The sequence below is a fragment of the Thalassophryne amazonica genome, chromosome 9 (genome assembly GCF_902500255.1).
Source record: "Thalassophryne amazonica chromosome 9, fThaAma1.1, whole genome shotgun sequence".
Taxonomy (NCBI): domain Eukaryota; kingdom Metazoa; phylum Chordata; class Actinopteri; order Batrachoidiformes; family Batrachoididae; genus Thalassophryne; species Thalassophryne amazonica.
Window position 1 is genome coordinate 71,283,723 of NC_047111.1, and position 27,947 is coordinate 71,311,669.

The 27,947-nt window shown below is 40.1% G+C and overlaps 1 protein-coding gene across 1 annotated transcript in view; it reads right to left on the reverse strand.

Moving 5' to 3' along the window:
- Positions 1 to 27,947, reverse strand: part of paxbp1 (PAX3 and PAX7 binding protein 1) — a 59,564-nt gene that overhangs the window by 17,828 nt on the left and 13,789 nt on the right. Inside the window, exons 3-5 of the mRNA XM_034178354.1 lie at positions 24,063 to 24,275; positions 20,690 to 20,911; positions 20,506 to 20,606 (exon numbers count right to left, since the gene is read on the reverse strand). Of these exons, the coding sequence (XP_034034245.1) occupies positions 20,506 to 20,606; positions 20,690 to 20,911; positions 24,063 to 24,275 (536 nt within the window). The remainder of the gene's footprint in view (positions 1 to 20,505; positions 20,607 to 20,689; positions 20,912 to 24,062; positions 24,276 to 27,947) is intronic.

Below are 27,947 nucleotides of genomic sequence, written 5' to 3' on the forward strand. Positions count from 1 at the left end.
TTAACACAGTGCCAACTCTCCTGCTGGGAATACTCCAGTTTGGTTGTGGAGTTCTTTGTGGCATTAAGCAGTTATTGTTTATGTTCAGTTACTCTGCCGTGCACCGCAGCACTGCACTGGAACAGACATCCGTTTAGTCAATTGGTGATGTCATCTGACAGGACATTTTGTGTTTGGTAAAGACATGCATTGCTATTTGTTTGGAATAAGCATGAGTGCTAATTGTATTTTATCTCTGGAGCCTGATGACCACCAAAGATATGAGGAAAGGTTCAAAGTACTGACACCATCACAATCCCTCATAATAAACTATTTAAATGTGACCAAACACAAAGCAAAATTGTCAAAACAAAATGTTTCAACTCCATTGCTTTACATTTTTGTGGCTTTATGTCTACACTGCATGACAGCCAGTGATTCATTCTATGGTACCTTTGTAGAGCAAAATAAAATATATACTGTGCGTTATTCACATTTATTGCTCCATAGTGCATCTGGGACCAAATTGAAACATCATCTCAAGGCTTTTTGAACACTAAATTTTTAATTAGTAGCTACTGAGGAAGTTGGTGCGGCTCACCTGTGGTATGCTGATTCCTTTTCTGATCTGCTCCTGTTCCCACCGGCTCACTCCTCATCCTGGCCTGCATCCAAGGCTTCATCATCACTGCCCTCTATACCTGTACATGTGGAGATGTTAACTGAGCAGTCTAAACTGAGGGAAAATTACAATATAAGGATGCAGCTTTGTGATATAAGCCACCTATCTCCTCAGCTATCTTCTGGCGCTGGGTTTTATTTCTGACTCCACTGAAGCGAATCCTCTTCTCTTCTTCATCTTCATCGTCGCTGCCATCTTGGTCTTCTCCTACCAGTCGTTTCTTGGGGGTCTCAATCTCAACCGGGGGAGGTTCAAACCCCTGCTCTCGGCCATTTGTCGGCGCTTTCTGGCAGCATGGATGAATGCTGCATCAGGGATTTCACCTAAAGTGAATTGGAACAGGTTCCACATTTAGAATTAAGAACCACATTTAATAATGTGAAAATCCTACAAGACACCACAACATTCATCTTGGTGAGACCAATGTTTAAAAATAAAGCACAAGTTATAGTCAGGCCATAAGTAGTTGGACAGTGACAATTTTTTGTAATTTTTACCTCTGTACTCCACCACAATGAAACTGAGATGAACCAATCAAGATGTCCTTTTAGTTGTAGATTATTGGCTTTACTTCTTGGGACTTACAACTTTGAAGTAATTCAGATATCCGTGGTTGTGATTGGAGAAACTGCAAAATACATATTTTGTCTGTCTCACAAGTTCATGGGTGGAATGAAGCAGAGATGGATTTAATACAACAAACAGAGTCTCCCATGTGTTCCACTCCACATGAAGTCACATAACTGGTGATACAAAAGGCAAAGGTTTGCACGATGCAGTTTCTCCATCTACAGTCAGAGAAGTCTGTAACTTCAAAGATGTTTGGGTGTCTTCCCTCACTAATCTCCTTGCACAATCACTCAAATTTCGAGAGAACTGCCCCGGGGTAGAGAAATCCAGTGGTCTGAGGACACAGACCAGAAACTTTTGACCGATGTCTAGTAGATATTTCCCCTGCTTAGACTGATGTCTAGTTAAAAATCTTGTCCGTCTTGTGATTAAAAGTGTTTGACAAGTCTGACGATTTTTTTTTTCAAACTTGCACCTTAAATAACAGCCATTCGGAGATTACAACAGAGTTTTGGACAGCGAGCCGTCTAGCCATCATTTGAACGGTTAATTTTCGAAAAAGACGTCTGAAAACTGGTGGACGGCTAAGCCGTCTAAAATGTGGAGTTTTTCAAACGAGCTGTCTGTGTGTGCGTGCGCGGAGCTGCTCCCCCAGCTGGCTCACAGACAGACAGAATGCGAGGAGGAGGGGGCTGAACGGAGTAGTGTCTCATTGCGCAAGTTCTCACATTAAGCAGGTGAGAACCCTGAACTTTAATAAGCTTTTATTTTTTTTTTTTTTAAGTATTTATTTTAGATTGTGAGTTAATGTAGTTGTTTTATGTTCACGCACAAACATGACTGAGGAGAATAAAACAGGGTGACTTCATCCCACTAAAATGTACTCCAGTCAGAATAAAAATATAACCTGCTAATTTATGTTATTTTTCAAAGTTATTAGCCTGCAGCTATATTTTATTTCAAAGTAAGTTACTTCTTATTTTATACTTATTTAAAAACAAAAAAAAACAAAACAAAACACAGGGAGTCAAATCAGCCTGCATTGTTCTGTTCAATTTACGTATATCAAAGTTTGCCTGCACATGCCCAGGTATTTTTTTCCTTCTTTATAAGAATTTGATGTTTACATCAGTACTACAAAGTTTTAAAAAACAAAACACTTTTCTTTATAGCAGTTTTGTAATTTCAGAAATACAACAGAGAACAACCACAAATCAGAAAAAAGTTGGGACTATATGTAAAATGAAGATTCTCCACTCACACTCACAGAAGCCAAAAGTTCTAGAGTCGTGTCTTGATGGCTTCCCCCACTGTCCCCAGCATGGACATTTAGTTTTTGAGAACTGCTTAGCTGACACAGATTTACTATAAAGTACCACACTGTTCGTATGTCTGAATGATTGATGTAAATGAAGTCTAAGAAATATGCAGTGACTTGTAAATGTTCATGTATTCATCCCCTGACATTTCTCAAGAAAACTGGCTCTAAAATTGACTGATTAATTCTTCCATTTAGAATAAAGTGCCCTGTCCCAACTTTTTTTTTCTTGGAAAAGGCTGCAGGTCTTAAATGTAGGAATGGATGTATATTAAATAAAATAAAGCTGACCACACAAAACATGAAATATGTTGGTTTCATACAGTCTGCAGTAAATAGAAGTCAAAGAAAATGTCAGGATCATTATGGGTCCACCACATATTTCATATCATCCAAACTTTTCTGATTTGGAGTTATAAAAACTAAACAACAAGAACAATTAAAAACAGTTGAACAGTATATAGAAAAACATAAGCTGTGTTATCTTTATTCATTCATTTTGAAGGTCAAATATGTTTTGTGGCTCCAGAAGAATTATATTGTGGAAGATGGGTCAAAATGGCTCTTAACATTAAAGGTTGTAGACCCCTGACCCATTCATAAAATTTTCATCATACTAGTCTGAGAAACAATGGGTATAATTGTTGCCCCCTCCCCCCGCAAAAAAAACAAAAAAAATCAGAGGTATTACAGAGCTTACACAGCACAAATAGACAAGTGGATTAAGTAACAACAGTAAAGGCTATGTTTGGGCGGCATAAGACAAGCACAAGGCCAGAATTACAGAAAAATTGAGTGTAAGTAAAAAAATGTGCATGATGTGATGATTAATGCTATGCTGAGGCTTGCGTGCTCGCCATCGGAGACTCTGAGCTTCCAAACACCCTTGACCAGGAGGACCAGTAACAAAATTACTAAAAATTGTTACTGGTCCTGACCAGTAGGCTCAAAAAAATATTTCTCTAACCCTCACTGTCTATTCCAAACAGATGTGCCATACAGTGGCAATGGTTGATTTAAATTTAATCCAAGACATATTGACATCGAAATGTTCATCAAACCATCCCAACTTGTCTAAAGAGTCATAGCTGTAAACATGATATGTGTAAATGCTAAATAATGCAGCATTTTGCTAAACACCTTGAATTGGGGGTTGGTAAAGTTAGACCTTACTTGTGTGACGTGCTTTGAGGCAGCTTTGTTGTGATCTGGCACTATATAAAATGAAATAAACTGAAACTGAATTAACGCAGCCAAGCAAAACTAGAAGTATAGCTTAAGTTTTTAAATCGAACTCCTTTGTGGTGGCAGACAAAGGCAAAATTATAAAATGGTCACTGTCCAAATATCTATGGACCTGACTAAATAATGGTACAATAATATGCATTATATATACACACTAACATAAACCAAGGATTATGAATCTAACAAAAGTTCAATATTATAATCTATTATCATAGATGCTGATGCAAATTAAAAGATCCATATAAGAATAATCAACTGTTGTACAACAGTTGATTATTCTTATATGGATCTTTTAATTTGGATAACAGATTGTGTCTAAAAGTCCCTGTTTTAAGGGTGTCTGTGATACCAGGTCTTAGGCTGCTGAGGGAGGAGAGGGTGTTGAAGGTTCCTGCAGTGCTGCTGTTCCTGGAGACTTGACTGCTTGCCAGTCCACCTTGACTCTTTGGCTCTTCGTCCTGCTCATCAACACTGTCCACTTCCATTTCTTCTTCACCGTGTTCACTTCCAGCTCTACTAACAACTTCTTCTTTAATGGTGATCAAGGGTTGAAGCAGAGTGTCTAGGAAAATGGGATGCAGAAAAAGATCATTTAAACAGATAGCAACTGTGCAACAGCAGCAGCACAGCAATTCAGGTTCCTAATTGTTGTGCTGCTGCTGCAATGCATTATGGGAGTTCTGGGTTTGGGTTTTTGCATTATTGTAGTACATGTTGGTTGAGCAGTGTTGTTAGTGTTATCGATTTGTTGTGTTTTTCTAATTTAAGTAGTGTAATCCATTTGGTGAAGGGTTATGCTGTTACCATGAGTGAAAAGTGCCCTGTGTTTGATGTCTTCTGCCACCATCTGTGTTGTTGTGTGTAAAAAGAAAATAACACTTCTTTGCCGCAGCCGGCCCACCCCCTTCTGCTGGGGGAGGGCTGAACTCCTCATAGTGACCTGACTGTTGCTGACCCACAACAGAGAGGGTCAGCAACCGTCGGGGTTTACAAATGTTTTTTGACCGTTAAGCTTCACTTACTTAGCCAGCAAAAAAACGTTAGCAGACCGAGAGCTAACAGAACTAAATTTAGTGGAAGTTACTTGTTTTTCAAAGTTAGCTGAAAAGCTAATCCGCTAACAAAGCAGCTACCTTCGCTAATTAGCGATTAGCAAAACTGTGCCCAACACTGCACAACAAAGTAAACAGGAGAACCACCATGCAATCCCCAAAAATACGACTTAAACTCACAAATCCAAAACAAAATAACCCTTCTTCTTTGGAGATTATTGGTGGCTTGTAAACCAACATGGCACATTAAATGGACTGCACTTATATAGCGCTTTTCCATCTGCATCAGACGCTCAAAGCACTTTACAATTATGCCTCACATTCACCCAATGTCAGGGTGCTGCCATACAAGGCGCTCACTACACACCGGGAGCAATAAGGGATTAAAGGCCTTGCCCAAGGACCCTTAGTGATTTTCCAGTCAGGCGGGGATTTGAACCCATGATCTTCTGGACTCAAGCCCAACACCTTAACCACTAGACCATCACCTCCCCCCACTACCAACTGTTTGGGCGTGGAACTGAATAAATGGATTCTAACGTATATTATCAAAAATAACATAGAAACATTCACCACACGAGATAAAACCCAGATTTCCAGTCATTTCCGGAAAACTTTCAACACTGATTACATAAATTTATTGTGAGCACATGGATGTTTCCCAAAATTATTAATATTAACAAAAACACTAATTATTCATGACTTATTCTGGGTCCCCATAAGGAGGCACATTTCAACATTAAATATTAATAAATCTAAATATTCCCAGTGTTACATTTTGTGGTCCGCAGTGTGAGGCGAAAAATAATGATCGAATATTAAAATTCGTTACATTATCTTGGTGTCCGCCTGAGGCACATTTAAATCTTAAAAATTAATAATTATTGAAATCGTTAGAGTGGTGAAATTTACTGCTTCTGCAATGTGTCATTTGTAGGGCTGCGGCAAAAGATCAATATCATCAATTACGTCAATTTGCACAGTCAAGAAGAATCACATGGACCCTAGGCCAAATAGAAGCACAAGCCATCTAATCAAACCTGTAGTCAGGGATCATCCAGTAGATGGAAGACACATCCATATTAGGCATGTGAATCTCAGTGACAACAATTCGATACGCATCTTGATACACTACTAGCGATACGATACACATAGCAATACGATTCACCCCATTCCCGATTCAATGCGGTTTGATGGTGATTCAATTCCTCACAATGCGAAACGATTAGGGACGGTATTGATAAGATCTTATTGATATTGATGCCATTATTGATTCCTGATCTGATTCCTTTATCAATAACTTGAAAATTTTCTGTGTACTAAAAGTAGGCTTTACAGGTTTTCTATGTCAACATTTTATTGAGCCTAAAAGTAAATAAATGGGTGTTCTGATCTCTGGACATAAATAAACTCAATAAAATCAGTACATGGTCACTGGATCCTTGATGTACATGGTGAATCCTAGATCTCTGGACATTAATAGAAATAAACATAAAATCAGTACATGGTCACTGGATCCTTGATGTACATGGTGAATTCTAGATCTCTGGACATAAATAGAAATAAACAAAATATGTAGTTTTGTCAAAAGCATTTCGTTTCAGATATGAATGGCACAAATGTAACCCATACACTCTGAGCTGAGCACTTCAACCGGCTGCCTGCACATCAGGACGTAATTCATAAAAAACAAAGGACGTCTTTTTTTTGGGGGGGGGGGGGGGTGTTTCAGCCAGTTGTAGTTTATTGTTTGTATTATAACGTTTAGAAAGAGGTGTCATTTGATTTAAAACGGCGATTCGCTCTGAAGTTATTATTTCCGACCGAAATCTGTGCAGCTCTTTGCAGCTGTGCACTTAGTCCCGCAAACAGACGACAGCAATTCGCTTTGAAGTTATCAATTCCGAATGGACTGTAACTTGATTCGGCAGAGAGCGGCACAGTGTTTGGAGTTGTACGAACGGAACGGAGGATGATTCTCATTTTTTTCCGGAACAAGGCAAGAGTCCCAGTTAGCGACTTTAATCAGCACAAAAGTGACTCATGATTGACATCTTTAAATGGCTTTGAGAGGGGTAAAAAGCAGACCTGCCACTTCTGAAAAGCAGCCAAGCATAGAACCAACAAAGCAGTGGGTCGGAACACTGCTTCTTTGGTTCAAGCTTCAAGCAGAGCCGCACTGCAGAAGCGGTTGATTACAGACCCGCTGCAGTGTCTGCAATTAACAGAGAATTAATTATTTTCCCGATAAACACCCTCAAAGCAGCAGCAGCTCTGAAGGACTGATAAAGGAATCGTGAAGCAAAAAGGCTATTGATGTCGGTGCATCGAATAATTTCTTAATGATTCTTGAAAAGACTGGTTTTCCATACCCATCCTTACTAGGTAGGTGAATTTTTCACAACGTGCACGTTTATGAGCATCAACATGTACATTTGCTTCCAAGTAGAGCTCGCTGGACGTTGGATGGTACAGAACTTCTGTCTTCTTTGTACTTACGGTAAGGCCAAAGTATTACAGGCATTGGAGAAGAGAGTTGTGGTGCGTTGAACATCCTCTTGTTTGCTAGCTCAGAGCCCAGTCATCCGTGAAGAGGAGATCCCTTAGGGACCCTTCACACATAACACAATTTAAGCCGACTAGCAAAGTAAACAAAAAAAATTGCTACATTGCACACTCATTACCAAAATTGATGGGATAAAAAAATGTTATTCACTTTGCAGTGTAGCAATGAGTTATGCTCACTGTATGTGACACGTCATTTTTTGCAGTTTGATTTGGATTTTTGAGCACACTGTTTGTTTGTTTTTTTTAACTCTGCATCCCTCCTGATTTGAGTTTTCAGCAAGTACCACCAATATATTAATCTTAAGGGAAAACACTGAAAGGGTGACTGATGGGAGAACAGTGCAGATTCCAGGCATCCCCTGCCCTTACTGACCAAGGGGCAAGACAGTTTTGTCTTCACAACAATCACAGTTGCACTGATGCTGATTCCAAAGTACAATTTATGTTTTCCTGGAACCTCCTAGGCACTTGAATATGGGTATTGCTACAGAGGCAAGTAAAGAGGACATGGGAGGAATAGAATAAAATTTTCACTGGGAGATAAAAAATTTATTTGGTGTCTAACAAGATCAGATCAGGCCAGTTCTGGGAGCATACACTGGTGCCACACATTGCTGCATCCACTAAACTATGGAACCACCTTGGATGCTTGATGGCAGACAACCGGGCATCCCCACCCCTTGAAAATAACCATCTATCTGTCACAGGTTCGTGGCCATCCTTTTGGCTTTTTTTGCTGCTGGGGTCCTCAACATGAAGACACCTACATCCCTAGAGAATTGCACCACATGGCCAAAATCCTGTTGCCAACATCCCCGCTACTGCTGGAATGATTTACAACATATAGCCATGTGGTGCATGCTGCCAATTTTAAACTCCGAAATGAATTGTTTGGTGAACACACAGTCATTCCAGCAGTACCAGGACCCAAAAGACTTGGACCTTTGTTCTACTGCAAGAATATTAACATTGCCAAAAACCTCTGTCCAGTGACCTAATGATGACACAAGCTCTTCCCAGGTGTCTCTCAATCTCAAAGGTCGAGGAAGCAAGAAACATGAATGTCACTGCTGAGCAAAGTACAAACATACCTAAATTTAAAAAAACGAGCAGTACAAATGTAATGATAAGTAATGTCTATACAAATTCAAAACTTTCACTGCAGAACACACTTCTGATGCAATCTCCTCTTATGTGCTGCCAAAACTATTGATCATGTGCACACAAATAACAAGAGCAATCAAAGATTTATGATGTTCGCCAATCTGGATCACCTCCAAAATTCAGTGATCTTCCATGCCCTAATATCTATCTGTGGTACAAATTTGGTGAGAATCTGTGAAGTAGTTTGACATAATCCTTCAAAGCGTATATAAAGTGAAACCTTGATCCAGAATCCGGATCCGAATTACCTCCAAAATTCAGTGAAATTTTCTGTGCCCTAATATCAAATCAAATCAATTTTATTTATATAGCGCCAAAATCACAACAAACAGTTTGCCCCAAGGCGCTTTATATTGTAAGGCAAGGCCATACAATAATTACGGAAAAACCCCAACGGTCAAAACGACCCCCTGTAAGCAAGCACTTGGCAACAGTGGGAAGGAAAAACTCCCTTTTAACAGGAAGAAACCTCCAGTAGAACCAGGCTCAGGGGTTTGCAAATTTGGTGAGGATCCGTGGAGTAGTTTTGACGTAATCCTTCAAACCGTATATAAAGTGAAATATTGATCCAGAATACAGATTCTGATTCAGATCACCTCCAAAATTGAATGGAGTCTTCCATGGCCTCATATGTATCCATGGTAAAATATGGTGAGAATCCATGAAGTAGTTTTGACATAATCCTTCTAAGCCTATATAAAGTGAACCTTGATCCAGAATCCAGATCCGATTCCAATCAATAACATGTCTTCCATGGTCTAATATGTATCTGTGGTGAAAATTTCATCAAAATCCATGCAGTAGTTTTGACGTAATCCTGCAAATAATAAATGCCAATGATTTTATTACGTCCTTGGCGGACATAATTAAAACTGCAGGGATTAATTAGCCTATATGTTTTGTGCATGCAATAGGATTTCAGGTGCTATAGTTTTTTGTTTCTTTTTGTATTTTGTCTTCTCTCTGACCACTCCGGGGCTTGTCACATGTCACAATTTCTGAATATGCTCAAACTGGAGCACTGCAGCCTGATCTCATGAACACGCACAGCTGCAATGAAATTATTCCATACATGCTGCAGCATGGTGTATGTTTTTCTACAATCCTGACATAACACACATTCATATCACATTACTGTACAGCGTACAGCCAGCTTTAATCTTGATTCAGGACAACTGCAAACGAGACACTCCAATGCTTCACTCAGCTTCTCACATGCTGCAAATAGCGTATCCACTGATTTCACAAAGACCACAGCATCATCTGAAGTCAAAGGGAATTAACGTTTCCTCTCCAATAAAGCCACTGATTCCTACAACCCTACCCAACACCCATTCCATATAAGCAGTGACTTATCTTCTTGATAATACAAAACAAAACAATGCACCGTCCCTCCCACTAACCCCATTCATCTCCATTTTTGCTGTACAAGCCACCATGCTGTTACCAGTGCAGGGAAAAACTGCATTCGTATTTACCAGAATCTCAGAATTTAAACAAACTCGTGGCTAATCAATGTACATTGCAATGCAGAGTGAGCAATCCCACCTGATCTGATGTCCTGTTTGACACCAGAGCGCTCCAGATCCTCCTTGTACTCTTTCTTCAGCTGTTTGACAATTTTCTTGCTGTGATAAGATTTCTTCACTCTGAACACCTCAGATCCCTCTGGTCACAGATAAATGAAGGAAAAGAAAATAAATAAATAAATGGTGGAAGTACTCCATAACTAGTTAAGGTAATGTTAAAAGAGATCATTTTATGCACTTTTTTTTTTATCTTTTTCCGGAAAATATGTTTAGGTTCATATCAAGCACCACATTCTATCTAGATTGGATGTGACCGAAATAAACACTGATCCTGATTAGGGCTGCAGCTATCGATTATTTTGTAATCGAGTATTCTATCGATTATTCTGGCGATTAATCGAGTAATCGGATAAAAAGTACTTTTGCGTTTTAAAAACATTAACAGTCCAGGCTCTCCCTAAGTAATGCACAATGTCACTGCATCATCACGGATATTGTCAAATTAGTGTATCCCTTTCTGTGTTCCTGGTAGGGCAGTCACAATTATTACGATATTCGCCAATCGTGATTACTTTTCATATTCACAATTACTTTTCATATTCCCGGTTACCATTAATTATTTACTTTATCCACAAAGCATAAAATGACTCAGAATATGACGTCATTGTGCTGCAGCCTCGCTCACTCTGTTTCGCTCTCGTCTTAAGGCAGGATAATAACATGGAGGCTGAGGAGCAATCCGTCCTGCCGTTTGGATAAGACGGCCGATTAAAACAGTGGCCGTCTTCTTCAAAGCCATCTAAAATGCGGAGTTTACCGAAGGAGCTGTCGGTGTGTGTGTCTGTGTGTGTGCACGCGGAATCAACAGGCTGCGAGGGAGGGGTGGAGGAGGAAGATTCCTGAATGGAGGCACAACACGGTACAGTCTCCTGAGAACCATCAGTGCACGCAGCGAGTGCGGAGCAGAGAGAGGATTTTAACCCGAGTGAACATGTAAAAAAAAACAAAAAACAAAAAACAAAACGTGGAGCTGCCTTTACTTCTCTCTGAACTTTCTCTCCTGGTGTGATTCTGCCGTTACTGTCCTGTTCACACCATGTGCGCATCATATACTGAATTTATGAGATGAGATGAAATAAACGGTCACATATCTTTAAAAACATTTAAAAAATGAGAATATATGAATGAACTGAGAAAAAAATCACATGAGTTAAAAAAAACCCTGACGTGGAGAAGCTGTGGTGATGTTCAGACGCACAGATCACAAAAAGCTGGTGAGAACTCTGAACTTTAACAGCTGTTATTTTCCAAAGGTATTTATTTGTTCAATCTTGAGCTTAATGTGTTTAAGCACAAAACGTGACTGATGAGGAGAAACAATTTCAGAAATGCAACAGAAACAACCACAAATCAGAAAAAGTTGGGACTGTATGTAAAATGAAGATAAAAATAAAAATGTTGCACTATTCCCAGTTTCTCCAATCACAGAAGCCAAACGTTCTTCCAGACTTGTGTAATTATACTACGATAGCAGAATATAAAGAAGGGGAAAAAAAAAGAAAAAGACAATATATTCGTCAATTGCAATTATTTGTCTGACAAATAATCGTCTGCAGAAATTCCTAATCGTGACAGCCCTAGTTCCTGGGTAATTATTTATTTTTTCACATCTTTGTTGTTTTTCACATCAAGTTTTGGATCTTTCCTGGTGTCAGGAGCTCAGCCAAAGTCAGGCCCAAGTCTTGACATTTTGCTGAAATGCCGATGGGTTGTGGCTTTCTGTCTTTTGTTTTCCCGAATTTGTAAAATTTAACCATTTTTATTTATTTATTAAGGTGGTGGACTGGGTCCCTGCATGAATTTCTTTTTAACATTCTCTCTGCGATTCAGCCAATGCATTTCATTTTCAGCTGGAGGCTGAACATGCAAGCCTCGCAGTCACTGTTTTTTAATTATTATTATTTTATTTGAGTTCCCGTGTTTGTGAAGCTTTGTGTGTTGCCCAAAACTGAAAATTAAAAAGCGAAACACTCATTGCGAGTCTAAACAAAAACACAGAAGAAAGAGTGGACTTCTTCAGAGACTGTCTGTGGCCGGGACGGATCTGTGTGAGGGCAGTGCTGAGCCGCTCACACCGGGCAGAGAGAGGCAGCAGCCGGCCACGCGCCCAGAGCAGCCAGCGGACAAAACTGTGTTGTTTTTAAAAAAAAAAACACACTGCTTTGCTTTAAATGCACAGTAACCTATTTCAGATGATCAACGTGGACCGTCTTTTTCCACTCTGTCACGTTGGAAAGCTGTAGCTTTTGTACTAATGGTAAATGGACTGCATTTATATAGCGCTTTTCCATCTGCATCAGACGCTCAAATAGGGGATTAAAGACCTTGCCCAAGGGCCCTTAGTGTTTTCCAGTCAGGCAGGGATTGAACACAGGATCTTCTGGTCTTAAGCCCAACACCTTAACCACTAGACCATCCCCTCCCTAATTGATTAGCGCTTGCTCTAGTCTTCTGTTTGTTTTTCTGGGGACATTACAGCACCACAAACAGACCTGGCATATGTACTACAACGTTAAACGAAGCTTCAAGGCACAGAATTTGCCGCGAACATTTTTTGTAATTGAATTACTCAACTAATCGTTTCAGCACTAATCCTGATCTTTCTGGTGTCACTTGTGGAGACAGTGACGCTGGCTCACAGATCTAGCAACCTGCTTCCGAAGGACTGTTTGCTGTTGTGACACTCTTCCAATCTCTACACGGTTGTATTAGTTTCTTTTATTTCTGTTCAACACTTCTTTAGTTTTTAAGTGTATCTACTGTGAATCTTATTTAGCTACAGTACTCCTATTGTGAATTGCTAGCGGTTAGCTTGCATTAGGTAGGTCAACTGGGTAAGGGGTCTGCCTCACCAGTTCTGCCGTGGTCCCGTGGCCCTGCTCTGGGCCTGTGGGGCCCAGGTCAACTTCCCCCCCCATTTCTTTCATTATTGTTTTTATCAGTCTAATACTTCTGTTCGTTTTTCAGTGTAACTACTGGTGACTTTTAGCTCATCATTTTACTCCTGTGTGAACCTTAGGAGTGGTTAGCATATTCGCACTAGCTTGGATATACTCTTGAATTTTCTGGTGCAAAGTACACTAGGGCTGCAGCTATCAATTATTTTAGTAATCGAGTATTCTATCGATTAATCAAGTAATTGGATAAAAAAATACTTTTGCGTTTTTAAACATCAATAGTCCAGGGCTCTCCCTAAGCAATGGTACAATGTCACTGCGCCAAAGTCTTGGCATTTTCCTGAAATGGTTATGGGATGTGGCTTTCTTTTTGTTTTTCCCCAACTTGTAAAATTTAACCATTTTTTTAAAGGTTTGTGGACTGGGTATGATTCTTTTAAACTCCTCTTTCTCTGCAATTCAGCAGATGCATTTCAGCTGGATGTTGAACATTCAAGCCTCGCAGTCAGATTTTATTATTAATTTATTGAAGTTACAGTGTTGTGAAGCGTTGTGTGTTGCCCAAAAGAGCAAAAAATTGAAAAGAACACACTGCGAGTCTGAGCAAAACACTTTAGAAAGTGGACTTTTGCTGAGAGGATCTTCTTTCAGAGAGTGTTTGTCAGAGTGGCCAGAGATGGAGCTGTGACTCGACCAGAGAAAGATAGCAGTTGGCTTCCGGGCAAATAGCCACGTAGAGCGGACAGTCTGTTTTTTTAAAAGTACACAAACACACTGCTTCACTTTAAATGCAAAGTAAGTCTATTTCAGATGATCAGCGTGGACCGTCTTTCTCTTAAAGGCTTTATTTTACTCTTGTGTGTCCGGTTGCAAAGTTGTAGGTTTTGATGCACTAAGGGCCCTTGGGCAATGCTTCGGCAATATGTGCATGCTCTAGTCTTCTGTTTTTTTCTGGGGATGTTACAGCACCACACACAGGCATGGCACATTTCCTACAACATTAAACGGAGCTTCAAGGCACAGAATTTGCCTCAAGCATTTTTTGTAATCAAATTATTCAAGTTACTCGACGAATCAATTCAGCCCTCAAGTACACTACTTTACACTTTACATAAACCCTGCGTGATGCTGGCAAATACGTTGGCTCTTTTAGAGAGCCGTGTCCGTGAGCTAGGACAGCTTCTTAGCTCAGTGGAGATTGATGTTACGGGCACTCCAGACAAGGTTAGTGTTGGGGTGGCTAGTGTGCTCATTAGCATCAGCTTAGAAACAACAGCAGTTGTGGAGGACAGCTTTCGGAATGCGGATAGGCGGAGGAAGTCATGTAGGGCTTGGGGCCTGGTTGCGGTACACCGATCACACTTGCTACTGCGAACTGGTTTCCTCCTTGGATATGCCTGATGTGAGTTCGTTGAGCTGGGTGACTTCCATTCCTATCTCCAGGCCGAAACACTGGGCTTTAGCGGTAGGGGATTATATCTAAGGGTGCATGGTATGTATGGTTTATATGGTATACATTTGGCCATGATAGAGATAGAGTTTTTCAATCCAGGAAAACTTCTTTGTGAAGTGTCTGAACCGCTGCTCCGTTGGTGCAGATGCTGAGTGTGTGTGTGTGTGTGTGTGGGGGGGGGGGGGGTGGAGTGTTCTGCGTTGAGGTTTGTCTCTCGCTGTTCACGAGACGTGCGATGCAGCCGGCACACAGACGCTGACACACAGCAGCACCTGTTTTCAGCATCACTGTTCCATCAGCTGCCTGTGCTCCAATCAGCTCGAGCACTCTGAATAGTATTTGAAAAAAGTCCATAGCTGCTGTACTTTCAGAAAGTTGCTATTGATTTTACAGCTGAAAGGCTTCGCGTTCTCAAAAAGCTCCCAAGTTTGGTCGAAGGAGGAAAAACAACGGTCTCACTGAGCGAGGCGAGGGGCGAGGCAGAGAGAGGAGAGGGGTAGCATCACTCATTTTCACATGAAAAGTTTATAAATGGTCCCACAATCATTTGTAGAAAGTTTTTTTTTTTTAAATTCAGTTTTTATTTTTAAAAGAGCAGGTTTAACAAATCAGTTCACGTCTTGTTCAAACATTGTTTTTTTTTTTATATTTTGATTTTATTTATTCTGTTTGATAAATGTTATGCAATCCCACTCAAAATGTTGAAAAAAAAAAACAAAAAACTGTCAATATGAAAGAAAAACCAAGTTACTGTGTGTAAATTTACATTAACATTCAGGGTCACCGTGTTAAATTGTGAGACACAGGCCTCTTCCTCACTGGATTAAAAGGCACTGTGTCATTTTTGAAGTTGAGAGCAAATATCCATTATGAAATATGGTGATTTAACCTTTTCAGCATTATTTATAACCTTTTCAAGATAATTTATTTTATGAACTTCGTCTTTGACAGAAACATGCAGAAAAGTTTGATATAAATATTGCAACATAAATCATTGTCAATTATTCTTGCTTTCAATAAACCACTCAAAAATGGTTAAAATAGGGCCTGCCAGTAATGTTTTAGAGGTATATAAAACCCAATAGCTCATCAAACTTTGGGTTTGAAAAAACACCACATTAAAGTAGACCTGCATTGAAATAATGTGGTCAGATCTCAGAAAGAAAAAGCTGATATGTATTTATAAGACCCTTATGAATGCAGTAAAGTAAATCTGTAAGCCCAAATTTGTAATTCAGCGGAGAAATCTTCGTTTAAAAATGACAAATTTGCAGCTAAAATTTAGCCCTCCGCGAAAACAGTTTGTACATCTGGGTCATTTCCATGACGTCGGGGAGAAGACAACGCGCTTGTGCCTTCAGTCCGATCCTGCATTGAAATTGATTTTATCTGTTAGTAATGTTACTGTTATACACATCCTTGTTTCAACATCCAAAAGTAAGCTGCAATGAATGCGAGATACAGCTCTGCATGCTCAGATCAGCGTCGACATCGACAGCGGGCGACGTTCTTCTCTGTTTTGATGCGGAGCGGCCGTGACACTGTTTCCCGCAAGACGGACTTCTTTGCGGCAAAATCCGCAGCGCCGCACGGTCTCGGTAATCAGAGCCGCAGAGCACCGTGGCCGCTGAGAAAGGTTTATATCTTTTTAATGACTTGAATTCTTTGCGGGTCCTGCATCCGTACCCCGCAACGGTAACACCGGAGGCTAAAGACAGTAGATGTTCAATGCGACACCACTCAATCAAACGGGCGTATGGAAAAGTCCCCAAAAATCATTTTCAAGCAACAATAAAAAATGTATACTCACCAAACGTACCGCAAGACAATATGAAGTTTTAAAAAAGTCGATCCTTCTGTATAAGACAATAAAAAGGTGCTTTTGTAAGAGATTCAAACTGACGTTAATCCACAAATTACAGTTGGCACGTGCAATGCATGCTGGGATAGGGTCTTCTCTCTGACATCTCGGCAGCGTCCCGGATGTGCTGACAGTTTTGCGGAGGGCTAAATTTTAGCTGTAAATTTGTCATTTTTAAACAAATATTTCTCTGTTGAATGACAGATCTGGGCTTGTAGATTTACTTTACGACATTCAGAAGGATCTTATGTGTAAATATAAGTAATTTTTTGTTCCAAAGATCTGACTGCATTTATTTCAATGCAGGTCTACTTTAAATAACACATCAGCCAGGAAACAACAATTTACTCAGACTGACTTCAAATATGAGTAAATTAAATACTTTGGGGGGAGGTCCATAAAAATCAGAGGGATATGCTTTACAAACTTAATACCCATTACTACATTGGATGACGTTGAAATTTAGGATGGCCCGTTGGCTGTTCCAGCAATATCAACTATTCCGTGTCTGCTACCTACAACCCACATGGAATGTCTCAAGCCTAAATCTAACAGACATCTTATATGCTACTCTGGAACCACCCCTAAATCCAAACAGTCCAACTGTCAACCCCACTGAGGTCCTTAGACTGGGTCTCACTAACATAAGATCACTATCTTCAAAATCACTGTTAATTACTGATATAATTATGGATCATCACTTAGATATGATTGGATTATGTGAAACCTGGCTTAAACCTACAGCTGTCCTCCCCTTAAATGAGGCCTGCCCACCGGCGTACACATTTAGTCAAGTCCCTCGTGATGTGAAGCAAGGTGGGGGTGTTGCACTTATTTATAAATCTAGGTTTAGTTTATTAGCTGTTGGGGGTCACAAATATAACTCATTTGAACAGCTGACTCTCTTCTTTGCACACGATGCTACATATCGCCATGGTCAGAAGAATAAAAAATCAGCCGAATTACTTTGTCACTGTATATAGGCATCCCCTGGCCCACAGCCTGAAATCTTAGATAAATTTTGTGTGTTCATCTCTAACTTGTTGACTAGTGCAGATAACATTCTGATTATTGGTGACTTTAACATTCATAGAAATAAGCCTTCTGATCACCTCTGCAAATCATTTATAGAAATTGTGGATGCATTAGGATTTCGGCAATATATTCAGGACTCGATGCACATTAGTGGAAATACCCTGGATTTGGTTCTCGCACGTGGTATTGCTGTCACAAATATTGACATCATGCCTCTTGCATCAGTGGTCTCTGATCACTCACTCATTAGGTTTACAGTTTCACTTCCATGTTTAGTGGAACATAATGGTGTAACGGTACACGTATTTGTACTGAACCGTTTCGGTATGGGACGCTCGGTTTAGTACAGGACTATGCACGGGTGAGCTCGCGTTGCGTGTGTTTACATTCAGTGTTGCCAATTTAGCGAGTTTCTTGCTAAATCTGGCGACTTTCCAAACCCTCAACGATTTATTTTCTAGCGACAAATCTAACTACTTTTTTCTGGCGTTACTGGAGACTTTTCCTATGTTTGGCGACTGAAAGTGAAAGTCTCTGTCACCGAGCCGCAGCGGGTCTTACCCTCCTCCGCTACCTGCAGCAGCCTGAAAGCACTGAGCGGAGGGATATCTACAATTGTCCTCATTTGGACTCGCTCAGCCTACTGACCTCATTTGCTGCGCTGTGATTAAACAGTCCCCAGTCTTTGAGAAGCTATTTTATTTTAATAAGTGATGGCCAATCTCGTGGGCCGACTGTGCTGGAAATTATTAATCTCTCATTAACTTCCCAAACTGTTCCTAAAAGTTTCAAATCTGCAGTGATTAAATCACAACTTAAGAAATCTAATCTTGACCCTAATGTATTGAAAAACTATAGGCCGATATCAAATCTATCATTTTGCACTAAACTCTGGAAAAGGTGGTTTCACGGCAGCTCATGAACCACCTTGCTGAGAATAATCTTACAGTCTGCTTTTAGAAAATATCATTCCACAGAGACAGATCTCGCTAAAGTGGTGAATGATCTTCTACTTGGAATGGATTTGGACACCTGACCAGTCGTTCTCACTGTGTTTTTTTTACAATAACACTACCTCTAACCTTCGTGACATGAAATTTGGGGTTGCACAGGGTTCCGTCTTAGGCCCCCTGCTTTTCTCCCTTTATATAGCATCCCTTGGGCACAAATTATGGCGTTTTGGGATTACCTTTTACTGCTATGCTGATGATACTCAGTTATACATACTGATAACTGCTGGTAACCTCTTCCACATAAAATCCTTGGAGGATTGACTTGCATCAGTGAGAAGCTCGATGTGTAGCAACTTCCTGCTTTTAAACTCTGATAAGACTGAAATGATGGTTCTTGGCCCAGTGAAACATCGGCATCAATTTCACCAGCTAATGCTTAGCCTAGGCCTGTGTGTCATACATCACACTGACAAAGTGAGGAACCTTGATGTACTTTTTGATCCTACATTGTCCTTTGACCTCCACATTGGAGATATTACAAGGACTGCTTTGTTCCACCTGCAAAATATAGCAAAGATTCATCCCATCTTGTCTATGGCTGATGCTGAGACCTTGATTCATTCATTTCTCTCTTCTAGACAGGACTCCTGCAATATTCTGTTTTCTGGTTTACCGCAGTCCAGCATTATGGGTCTCCAATTGGTTCAAAATGCTACTGCCAGACTTTTGACAGAAAGCAGAAAGTTTGGCCATATTACAACTATTTTGGCACATCTTCACTGGCTTCCTGTCCCTGTGAGATCAGATTTTAAGGTTCTGCTACTAAAGCATAAAATTTCTCACAGACTGGCATCTCCCTACTTAGCTGACCTAATTAAACCCTACGTACCAGCCCAGGCTTTGCGTTCTCAGGGTGCACGACTACTTTATGTCCCTAGGGTGAATAAAAACTCACAGAGCTTTCTCTTATTGTGCCTCTGTTCTGTGGAATAATCTCCCTGCGTCAATAAAACAGTCAGATTCTGTAGAGGCTTTCAAGTCCAGACTTAACACGCACGTACCTTCCCTTTCATATGGCTAGCATATTGACATAGTATGTTACTATATTTTTTACTCTTTTAAATTCATTATAGGAAACGGAGCGCGCCACAACCTCAACTTTATCTAAATTCTGGGTCTTTTAGTGAAGCTTCGGGCTAGTGGCCGGCGATCACCTTAGTATTCCTTCTGTTTATCTTGTTGCTTAATGCTGATAAATTATACTGTATTTGTTGTCTTTCTGATGCCTGATTCTGGTTTTTCTTTGTTTGAGGTGCAGCTCCATACAGAAATGAGTGTGGTGTCTGTTTCTGCAACCCTCCTATCCTGTGCACCGGCAACATTTCCTGGATATTCATTTTGTGAATTGTTTTTAAATTATGTCTGTAGCATGGCCCAATCAGAGGGTCACTCCTTTGAGTCTGGTCTGCTTGAGGTTTCTTCCTCAAATATCAGAGGGAGTTTTTCCTTAAGCCATGGTCACAACCCACCGTACTTGCAGGTGCGTGCAGTCTACTTGCAAAAACGTGGGCTAAATTTGGAGATCCGTACGTCGTAAGTACTGCCTCAGTAGGAATTTAGGAGCACGCAGACACACGCAGACACGCCGTAGAGGTTTTAGTGCATGCAGAACTTTCGCTGCGGTCAGGCTGCGGATTCACCAGCAGTACAGATGACGCACGTTGTGAGTACTGCCTCAGTACAGATTCAAAGCAGCACATTTTCATTCAATTACTATTTAATTAACCAAATCCATACATAGGCACTACGGATTACGGCACTCACCACATACTCTGGAGGCCGACAGACTTGCATGCACAACGCATTTTCTCACTTGAACTTGGACTTTATTTCCAAACGTCAGCAACACACACTCCACAGCTTCAGTCTGTTAACTACCTGTTTGTGGCTTTATGTCTACACTGCATGACAGCCAGTGATTCATTCTATGGTACCTTTGTAGAGCAAAAAAAATATATATGTGCGTTTTCACATTTATTTGCTCCATAGTGCATCTGGGACCAATTGAAACATCATCTCAAGGCTTTTTGAACACTAAATTTTTAATTAGTAGCTACTGAGGAAGTTGGTGCGGCTCACCTGTGGTATGCTGATTCCTTTTCTGATCTGCTCCTGTTCCCACCGGCTCACCTCCTCATCCTGGCCTGCATCCAAGGCTTCATCATCACTGCCCTCTATACCTGTACATGTGGAGATGTTAACTGAGCAGTCTAAACTGAGGGAAAATTACAATATAAGGATGCAGCTTTGTGATATAAGCCACCTATCTCCTCAGCTATCTTCTGGCGCTGGGTTTTATTTCTGACTCCACTGAAGCGAATCCTCTTCTCTTCTTCATCTTCATCGTCGCTGCCATCTTGGTCTTCTCCTACCAGTCGTTTCTTGGGGGTCTCAATCTCAACCGGGGGAGGTTCAACCCCCTGCTCTCGGGCCATTTGTCGGCGCTTTCTGGCAGCATGGATGAATGCTGCATCAGGGATTTCACCTAAAGTGAATTGGAACAGGTTCCACATTTAGAATTAAGAACCACATTTAATAATGTGAAAATCCTACAAGACACCACAACATTCATCTTGGTGAACCAATGTTTAAAAATAAAGCACAAGTTATAGTCAGGCCCATAAGTAGTTGGACAGTGACAATTTTTTGTAATTTTTACCTCTGTACTCCACCACAATGAAACTGAGATGAACCAATCAAGATGTCCTTTTAGTTGTAGATTATTGGCTTTACTTCTTGGGACTTTACAACTTTGAAGTAATTCAGATATCCGTGGTTGTGATTGGAGAAACTGCAAAATACATATTTTGTCTGTCTCACAAGTTCATGGGTGGAATGAAGCAGAGATGGATTTAATACAACAAACAGAGTCTCCCATGTGTTCCACTCCACCATGAAGTCACATAACTGGTGATACAAAAGGCAAAGGTTGCACGATGCAGTTTCTCCATCTACAGTCAGAGAAGTCTGTAACTTCAAAGATGTTTGGGTGTCTTCCCTCACTAATCTCCTTGCACAATCACTCAAATTTCGAGAACTGCCCCGGGGTAGAGAAATCCAGTGGTCTGAGGACACAGACCAGAAACTTTTGACCGATGTCTAGTAGATATTTCCCCTGCTTAGACTGATGTCTAGTTAAAAATCTTGTCCGTCTTGTGATTAAAAGTGTTTGACAAGTCTGACGATTTTTTTTTTCAAACTTGCACCTTAAATAACAGCCATTCGGAGATTACAACAGAGTTTTGGACAGCGAGCCGTCTAGCCATCATTTGAACGGTTAATTTTCGAAAAGACGTCTGAAAACTGGTGGACGGCTAAGCCGTCTAAAATGTGGAGTTTTTCAAACGAGCTGTCTGTGTGTGCGTGCGCGGAGCTGCTCCCCCAGCTGGCTCACAGACAGACAGAATGCGAGGAGGAGGGGGCTGAACGGAGTAGTGTCTCATTGCGCAAGTTCTCACATTAAGCAGGTGAGAACCCTGAACTTTAATAAGCTTTTATTTTTTTTTTTTTAAGTATTTATTTTAGATTGTGAGTTAATGTAGTTGTTTTATGCACGCACAAACATGACTGAGGAGAATAAAACAGGGTGACTTCATCCCACTAAAATGTACTCCAGTCAGAATAAAAATATAACCTGCTAATTTATGTTATTTTTCAAAGTTATTAGCCTGCAGCTATATTTTATTTCAAAGTAAGTTACTTCTTATTTTATACTTATTTAAAAACAAAAAAAAAAAACAAAACACAGGGAGTCAAATCAGCCTGCATTGTTCTGTTCAATTTACGTATATCAAAGTTTGCCTGCACATGCCCAGGTATTTTTTCCTTCTTTATAAGAATTTGATGTTTACATCAGTACTACAAAGTTTTAAAAAACAAAACACTTTTCTTTATAGCAGTTTTGTAATTTCAGAAATACAACAGAGAACAACCACAAATCAGAAAAAAGTTGGGACTATATGTAAAATGAAGATTCTCCACTCACACTCACAGAAGCCAAAAGTTCTAGAGTCGTGTCTTGATGGCTTCCCCCACTGTCCCCAGCATGGACATTTAGTTTTTGAGAACTGCTTAGCTGACACAGATTTACTATAAAGTACCACACTGTTCGTATGTCTGAATGATTGATGTAAATGAAGTCTAAGAAATATGCAGTGACTTGTAAATGTTCATGTATTCATCCCCTGACATTTCTCAAGAAAACTGGCTCTAAAATTGACTGATTAATTCTTCCATTTAGAATAAAGTGCCCTGTCCCAACTTTTTTTTTCTTGGAAAAGGCTGCAGGTCTTAAATGTAGGAATGGATGTATATTAAATAAAATAAAGCTGACCACACAAAACATGAAATATGTTGGTTTCATACAGTCTGCAGTAAATAGAAGTCAAAGAAAATGTCAGGATCATTATGGGTCCACCACATATTTCATATCATCCAAACTTTTCTGATTTGGAGTTATAAAAACTAAACAACAAGAACAATTAAAAACAGTTGAACAGTATATAGAAAAACATAAGCTGTGTTATCTTTATTCATTCATTTTGAAGGTCAAATATGTTTTGTGGCTCCAGAAGAATTATATTTGTGGAAGATGGGTCAAAAATGGCTCTTAACATTAAAGGTTGTAGACCCCTGACCCATTCATAAAATTTTCATCATACTAGTCTGAGAAACAATGGGTATAATTGTTGCCCCCTCCCCCCGCAAAAAAAACAAAAAAAATCAGAGGTATTACAGAGCTTACACAGCACAAATAGACAAGTGGATTAAGTAACAACAGTAAAGGCTATGTTTGGGCGGCATAAGACAAGCACAAGGCCAGAATTACAGAAAAATTGAGTGTAAGTAAAAAAATGTGCATGATGTGATGATTAATGCTATGCTGAGGCTTGCGTGCTCGCCATCGGAGACTCTGAGCTTCCAAACACCCTTGACCAGGAGGACCAGTAACAAAATTACTAAAAATTGTTACTGGTCCTGACCAGTAGGCTCAAAAAAATATTCTCTAACCCTCACTGTCTATTCCAAACAGATGTGCCATACAGTGGCAATGGTTGATTTAAATTTAATCCAAGACATATTGACATCGAAATGTTCATCAAACCATCCCAACTTGTCTAAAGAGTCATAGCTGTAAACATGATATGTGTAAATGCTAAATAATGCAGCATTTTGCTAAACACCTTGAATTGGGGGTTGGTAAAGTTAGACCTTACTTGTGTGACGTGCTTTGAGGCAGCTTTGTTGTGATCTGGCACTATATAAAATGAAATAAACTGAAACTGAATTAACGCAGCCAAGCAAAACTAGAAGTATAGCTTAAGTTTTTAAATCGAACTCCTTTGTGGTGGCAGACAAAGGCAAAATTATAAAATGGTCACTGTCCAAATATCTATGGACCTGACTAAATAATGGTACAATAATATGCATTATATATACACACTAACATAAACCAAGGATTATGAATCTAACAAAAGTTCAATATTATAATCTATTATCATAGATGCTGATGCAAATTAAAAGATCCATATAGAATAATCAACTGTTGTACAACAGTTGATTATTCTTATATGGATCTTTTAATTTGGATAACAGATTGTGTCTAAAAGTCCCTGTTTTAAGGGTGTCTGTGATACCAGGTCTTAGGCTGCTGAGGGAGGAGAGGGTGTTGAAGGTTCCTGCAGTGCTGCTGTTCCTGGAGACTTGACTGCTTGCCAGTCCACCTTGACTCTTTGGCTCTTCGTCCTGCTCATCAACACTGTCCACTTCCATTTCTTCTTCACCGTGTTCACTTCCAGCTCTACTAACAACTTCTTCTTTAATGGTGATCAAGGGTTGAAGCAGAGTGTCTAGGAAAATGGGATGCAGAAAAAGATCATTTAAACAGATAGCAACTGTGCAACAGCAGCAGCACAGCAATTCAGGTTCCTAATTGTTGTGCTGCTGCTGCAATGCATTATGGGAGTTCTGGGTTTGGGTTTTTGCATTATTGTAGTACATGTTGGTTGAGCAGTGTTGTTAGTGTTATCGATTTGTTGTGTTTTTCTAATTTAAGTAGTGTAATCCATTTGGTGAAGGGTTATGCTGTTACCATGAGTGAAAAGTGCCCTGTGTTTGATGTCTTCTGCCACCATCTGTGTTGTTGTGTGTAAAAAGAAAATAACACTTCTTTGCCGCAGCCGGCCCACCCCCTTCTGCTGGGGGAGGGCTGAACTCCTCATAGTGACCTGACTGTTGCTGACCACAACAGAGAGGGTCAGCAACCGTCGGGGTTTACAAATGTTTTTTGACCGTTAAGCTTCACTTACTTAGCCAGCAAAAAAACGTTAGCAGACCGAGAGCTAACAGAACTAAATTTAGTGGAAGTTACTTGTTTTTCAAAGTTAGCTGAAAAGCTAATCCGCTAACAAAGCAGCTACCTTCGCTAATTAGCGATTAGCAAAACTGTGCCCAACACTGCACAACAAAGTAAACAGGAGAACCACCATGCAATCCCCAAAAATACGACTTAAACTCACAAATCCAAAACAAATAACCCTTCTTCTTTGGAGATTTTGGTGGCTTGTAAACCAACATGGCACATTAAATGGACTGCACTTATATAGCGCTTTTCCATCTGCATCAGACGCTCAAAGCACTTTACAATTATGCCTCACATTCACCCAATGTCAGGGTGCTGCCATACAAGGCGCTCACTACACACCGGGAGCAATAAGGGATTAAAGGCCTTGCCCAAGGACCCTTAGTGATTTTCCAGTCAGGCGGGGATTTGAACCCATGATCTTCTGGACTCAAGCCCAACACCTTAACCACTAGACCATCACCTCCCCCCACTACCAACTGTTTGGGCGTGGAACTGAATAAATGGATTCTAACGTATATTATCAAAAATAACATAGAAACATTCACCACACGAGAAAACCCAGATTTCCAGTCATTTCCGGAAAACTTTCAACACTGATTACATAAATTATTGTGAGCACATGGATGTTTCCCAAAATTATTAATATTAACAAAAACACTAATTATTCATGACTTATTCTGGGTCCCCATAAGGAGGCACATTTCAACATTAAATATTAATAAATCTAAATATTCCCAGTGTTACATTTTGTGGTCCGCAGTGTGAGGCGAAAAATAATGATCGAATATTAAAATTCGTTACATTATCTTGGTGTCCGCCTGAGGCACATTTAAATCTTAAAAATTAATAATTATTGAAATCGTTAGAGTGGTGAAATTTACTGCTTCTGCAATGTGTCATTTGTAGGGCTGCGGCAAAAGATCAATATCATCAATTACGTCAATTTGCACAGTCAAGAAGAATCACATGGACCCTAGGCCAAATAGAAGCACAAGCCATCTAATCAAACCTGTAGTCAGGGATCATCCAGTAGATGGAAGACACATCCATATTAGGCATGTGAATCTCAGTGACAACAATTCGATACGCATCTTGATACACTACTAGCGATACGATACACATAGCAATACGATTCACCCCATTCCCGATTCAATGCGGTTTGATGGTGATTCAATTCCTCACAATGCGAAACGATTAGGGACGGTATTGATAAGATCTTATTGATATTGATGCCATTATTGATTCCTGATCTGATTCCTTTATCAATAACTTGAAAATTTTCTGTGTACTAAAAGTAGGCTTTACAGGTTTTCTATGTCAACCATTTTATTGAGCCTAAAAGTAAATAAATGGGTGTTCTGATCTCTGGACATAAAAAACTCAATAAAATCAGTACATGGTCACTGGATCCTTGATGTACATGGTGAATCCTAGATCTCTGGACATTAATAGAAATAAACATAAAATCAGTACATGGTCACTGGATCCTTGATGTACATGGTGAATTCTAGATCTCTGGACATAAATAGAAATAAACAAAATATGTAGTTTTTGTCAAAAGCATTTCGTTTCAGATATGAATGGCACAAATGTAACCCATACACTCTGAGCTGAGCACTTCAACCGGCTGCCTGCACATCAGGACGTAATTCATAAAAAACAAAGGACGTTTTTTTTGGGGGGGGGGGGGGGGTGTTTCAGCCAGTTGTAGTTTATTGTTTGTATTATAACGTTTAGAAAGAGGTGTCATTTGATTTAAAACGGCGATTCGCTCTGAAGTTATTATTTCCGACCGAAATCTGTGCAGCTCTTTGCAGCTGTGCACTTAGTCCCGCAAAACAGACGACAGCAATTCGCTTTGAAGTTATCAATTCCGAATGGACTGTAACTTGATTCGGCAGAGAGCGGCACAGTGTTTGGAGTTGTACGAACGGAACGGAGGATGATTCTCATTTTTTTCCGGAACAAGGCAAGAGTCCCAGTTAGCGACTTTAATCAGCACAAAAGTGACTCATGATTGACATCTTTAAATGGCTTTGAGAGGGGTAAAAAGCAGACCTGCCACTTCTGAAAAGCAGCCAAGCATAGAACCAACAAAGCAGTGGGTCGGAACACTGCTTCTTTGGTTCAAGCTTCAAGCAGAGCCGCACTGCAGAAGCGGTTGATTACAGACCCGCTGCAGTGTCTGCAATTAACAGAGAATTAATTATTTTCCCGATAAACACCCTCAAAGCAGCAGCAGCTCTGAAGGACTGATAAAGGAATCGTGAAGCAAAAAGGCTATTGATGTCGGTGCATCGAATAATTTCTTAATGATTCTTGAAAAGAACTGGTTTTCCATACCCATCCTTACTAGGTAGGTGAATTTTTCACAACGTGCACGTTTATGAGCATCAACATGTACATTTGCTTCCAAGTAGAGCTCGCTGGACGTTGGATGGTACAGAACTTCTGTCTTCTTTGTACTTACGGTAAGGCCAAAGTATTTACAGGCATTGGAGAAGAGAGTTGTGGTGCGTTGAACATCCTCTTGTTTGCTAGCTCAGAGCCCAGTCATCCGTGAAGAGGAGATCCCTTAGGGACCCTTCACACATAACACAATTTAAGCCGACTAGCAAAGTAAACAAAAAAAATTGCTACATTGCACACTCATTACCAAAATTGATGGGATAAAAAAATGTTATTCACTTTGCAGTGTAGCAATGAGTTATGCTCACTGTATGTGACACGTCATTTTTTGCAGTTTGATTTGGATTTTTGAGCACACTGTTTGTTTGTTTTTTTTAACTCTGCATCCCTCCTGATTTGAGTTTTCAGCAAGTACCACCAATATAATCTTAAGGGAAAACACTGAAAGGGTGACTGATGGGAGAACAGTGCAGATTCCAGGCATCCCCTGCCCTTACTGACCAAGGGGCAAGACAGTTTTGTCTTCACAACAATCACAGTTGCACTGATGCTGATTCCAAAGTACAATTTATGTTTTCCTGGAACCTCCTAGGCACTTGAATATGGGTATTGCTACAGAGGCAAGTAAAGAGGACATGGGAGGATAGAATAAAATTTTCCCTGGGAGATAAAAAATTTATTGGTGTCTAACAAGATCAGATCAGGCCAGTTCTGGAGCATACACTGGTGCCACACATTGCTGCATCCA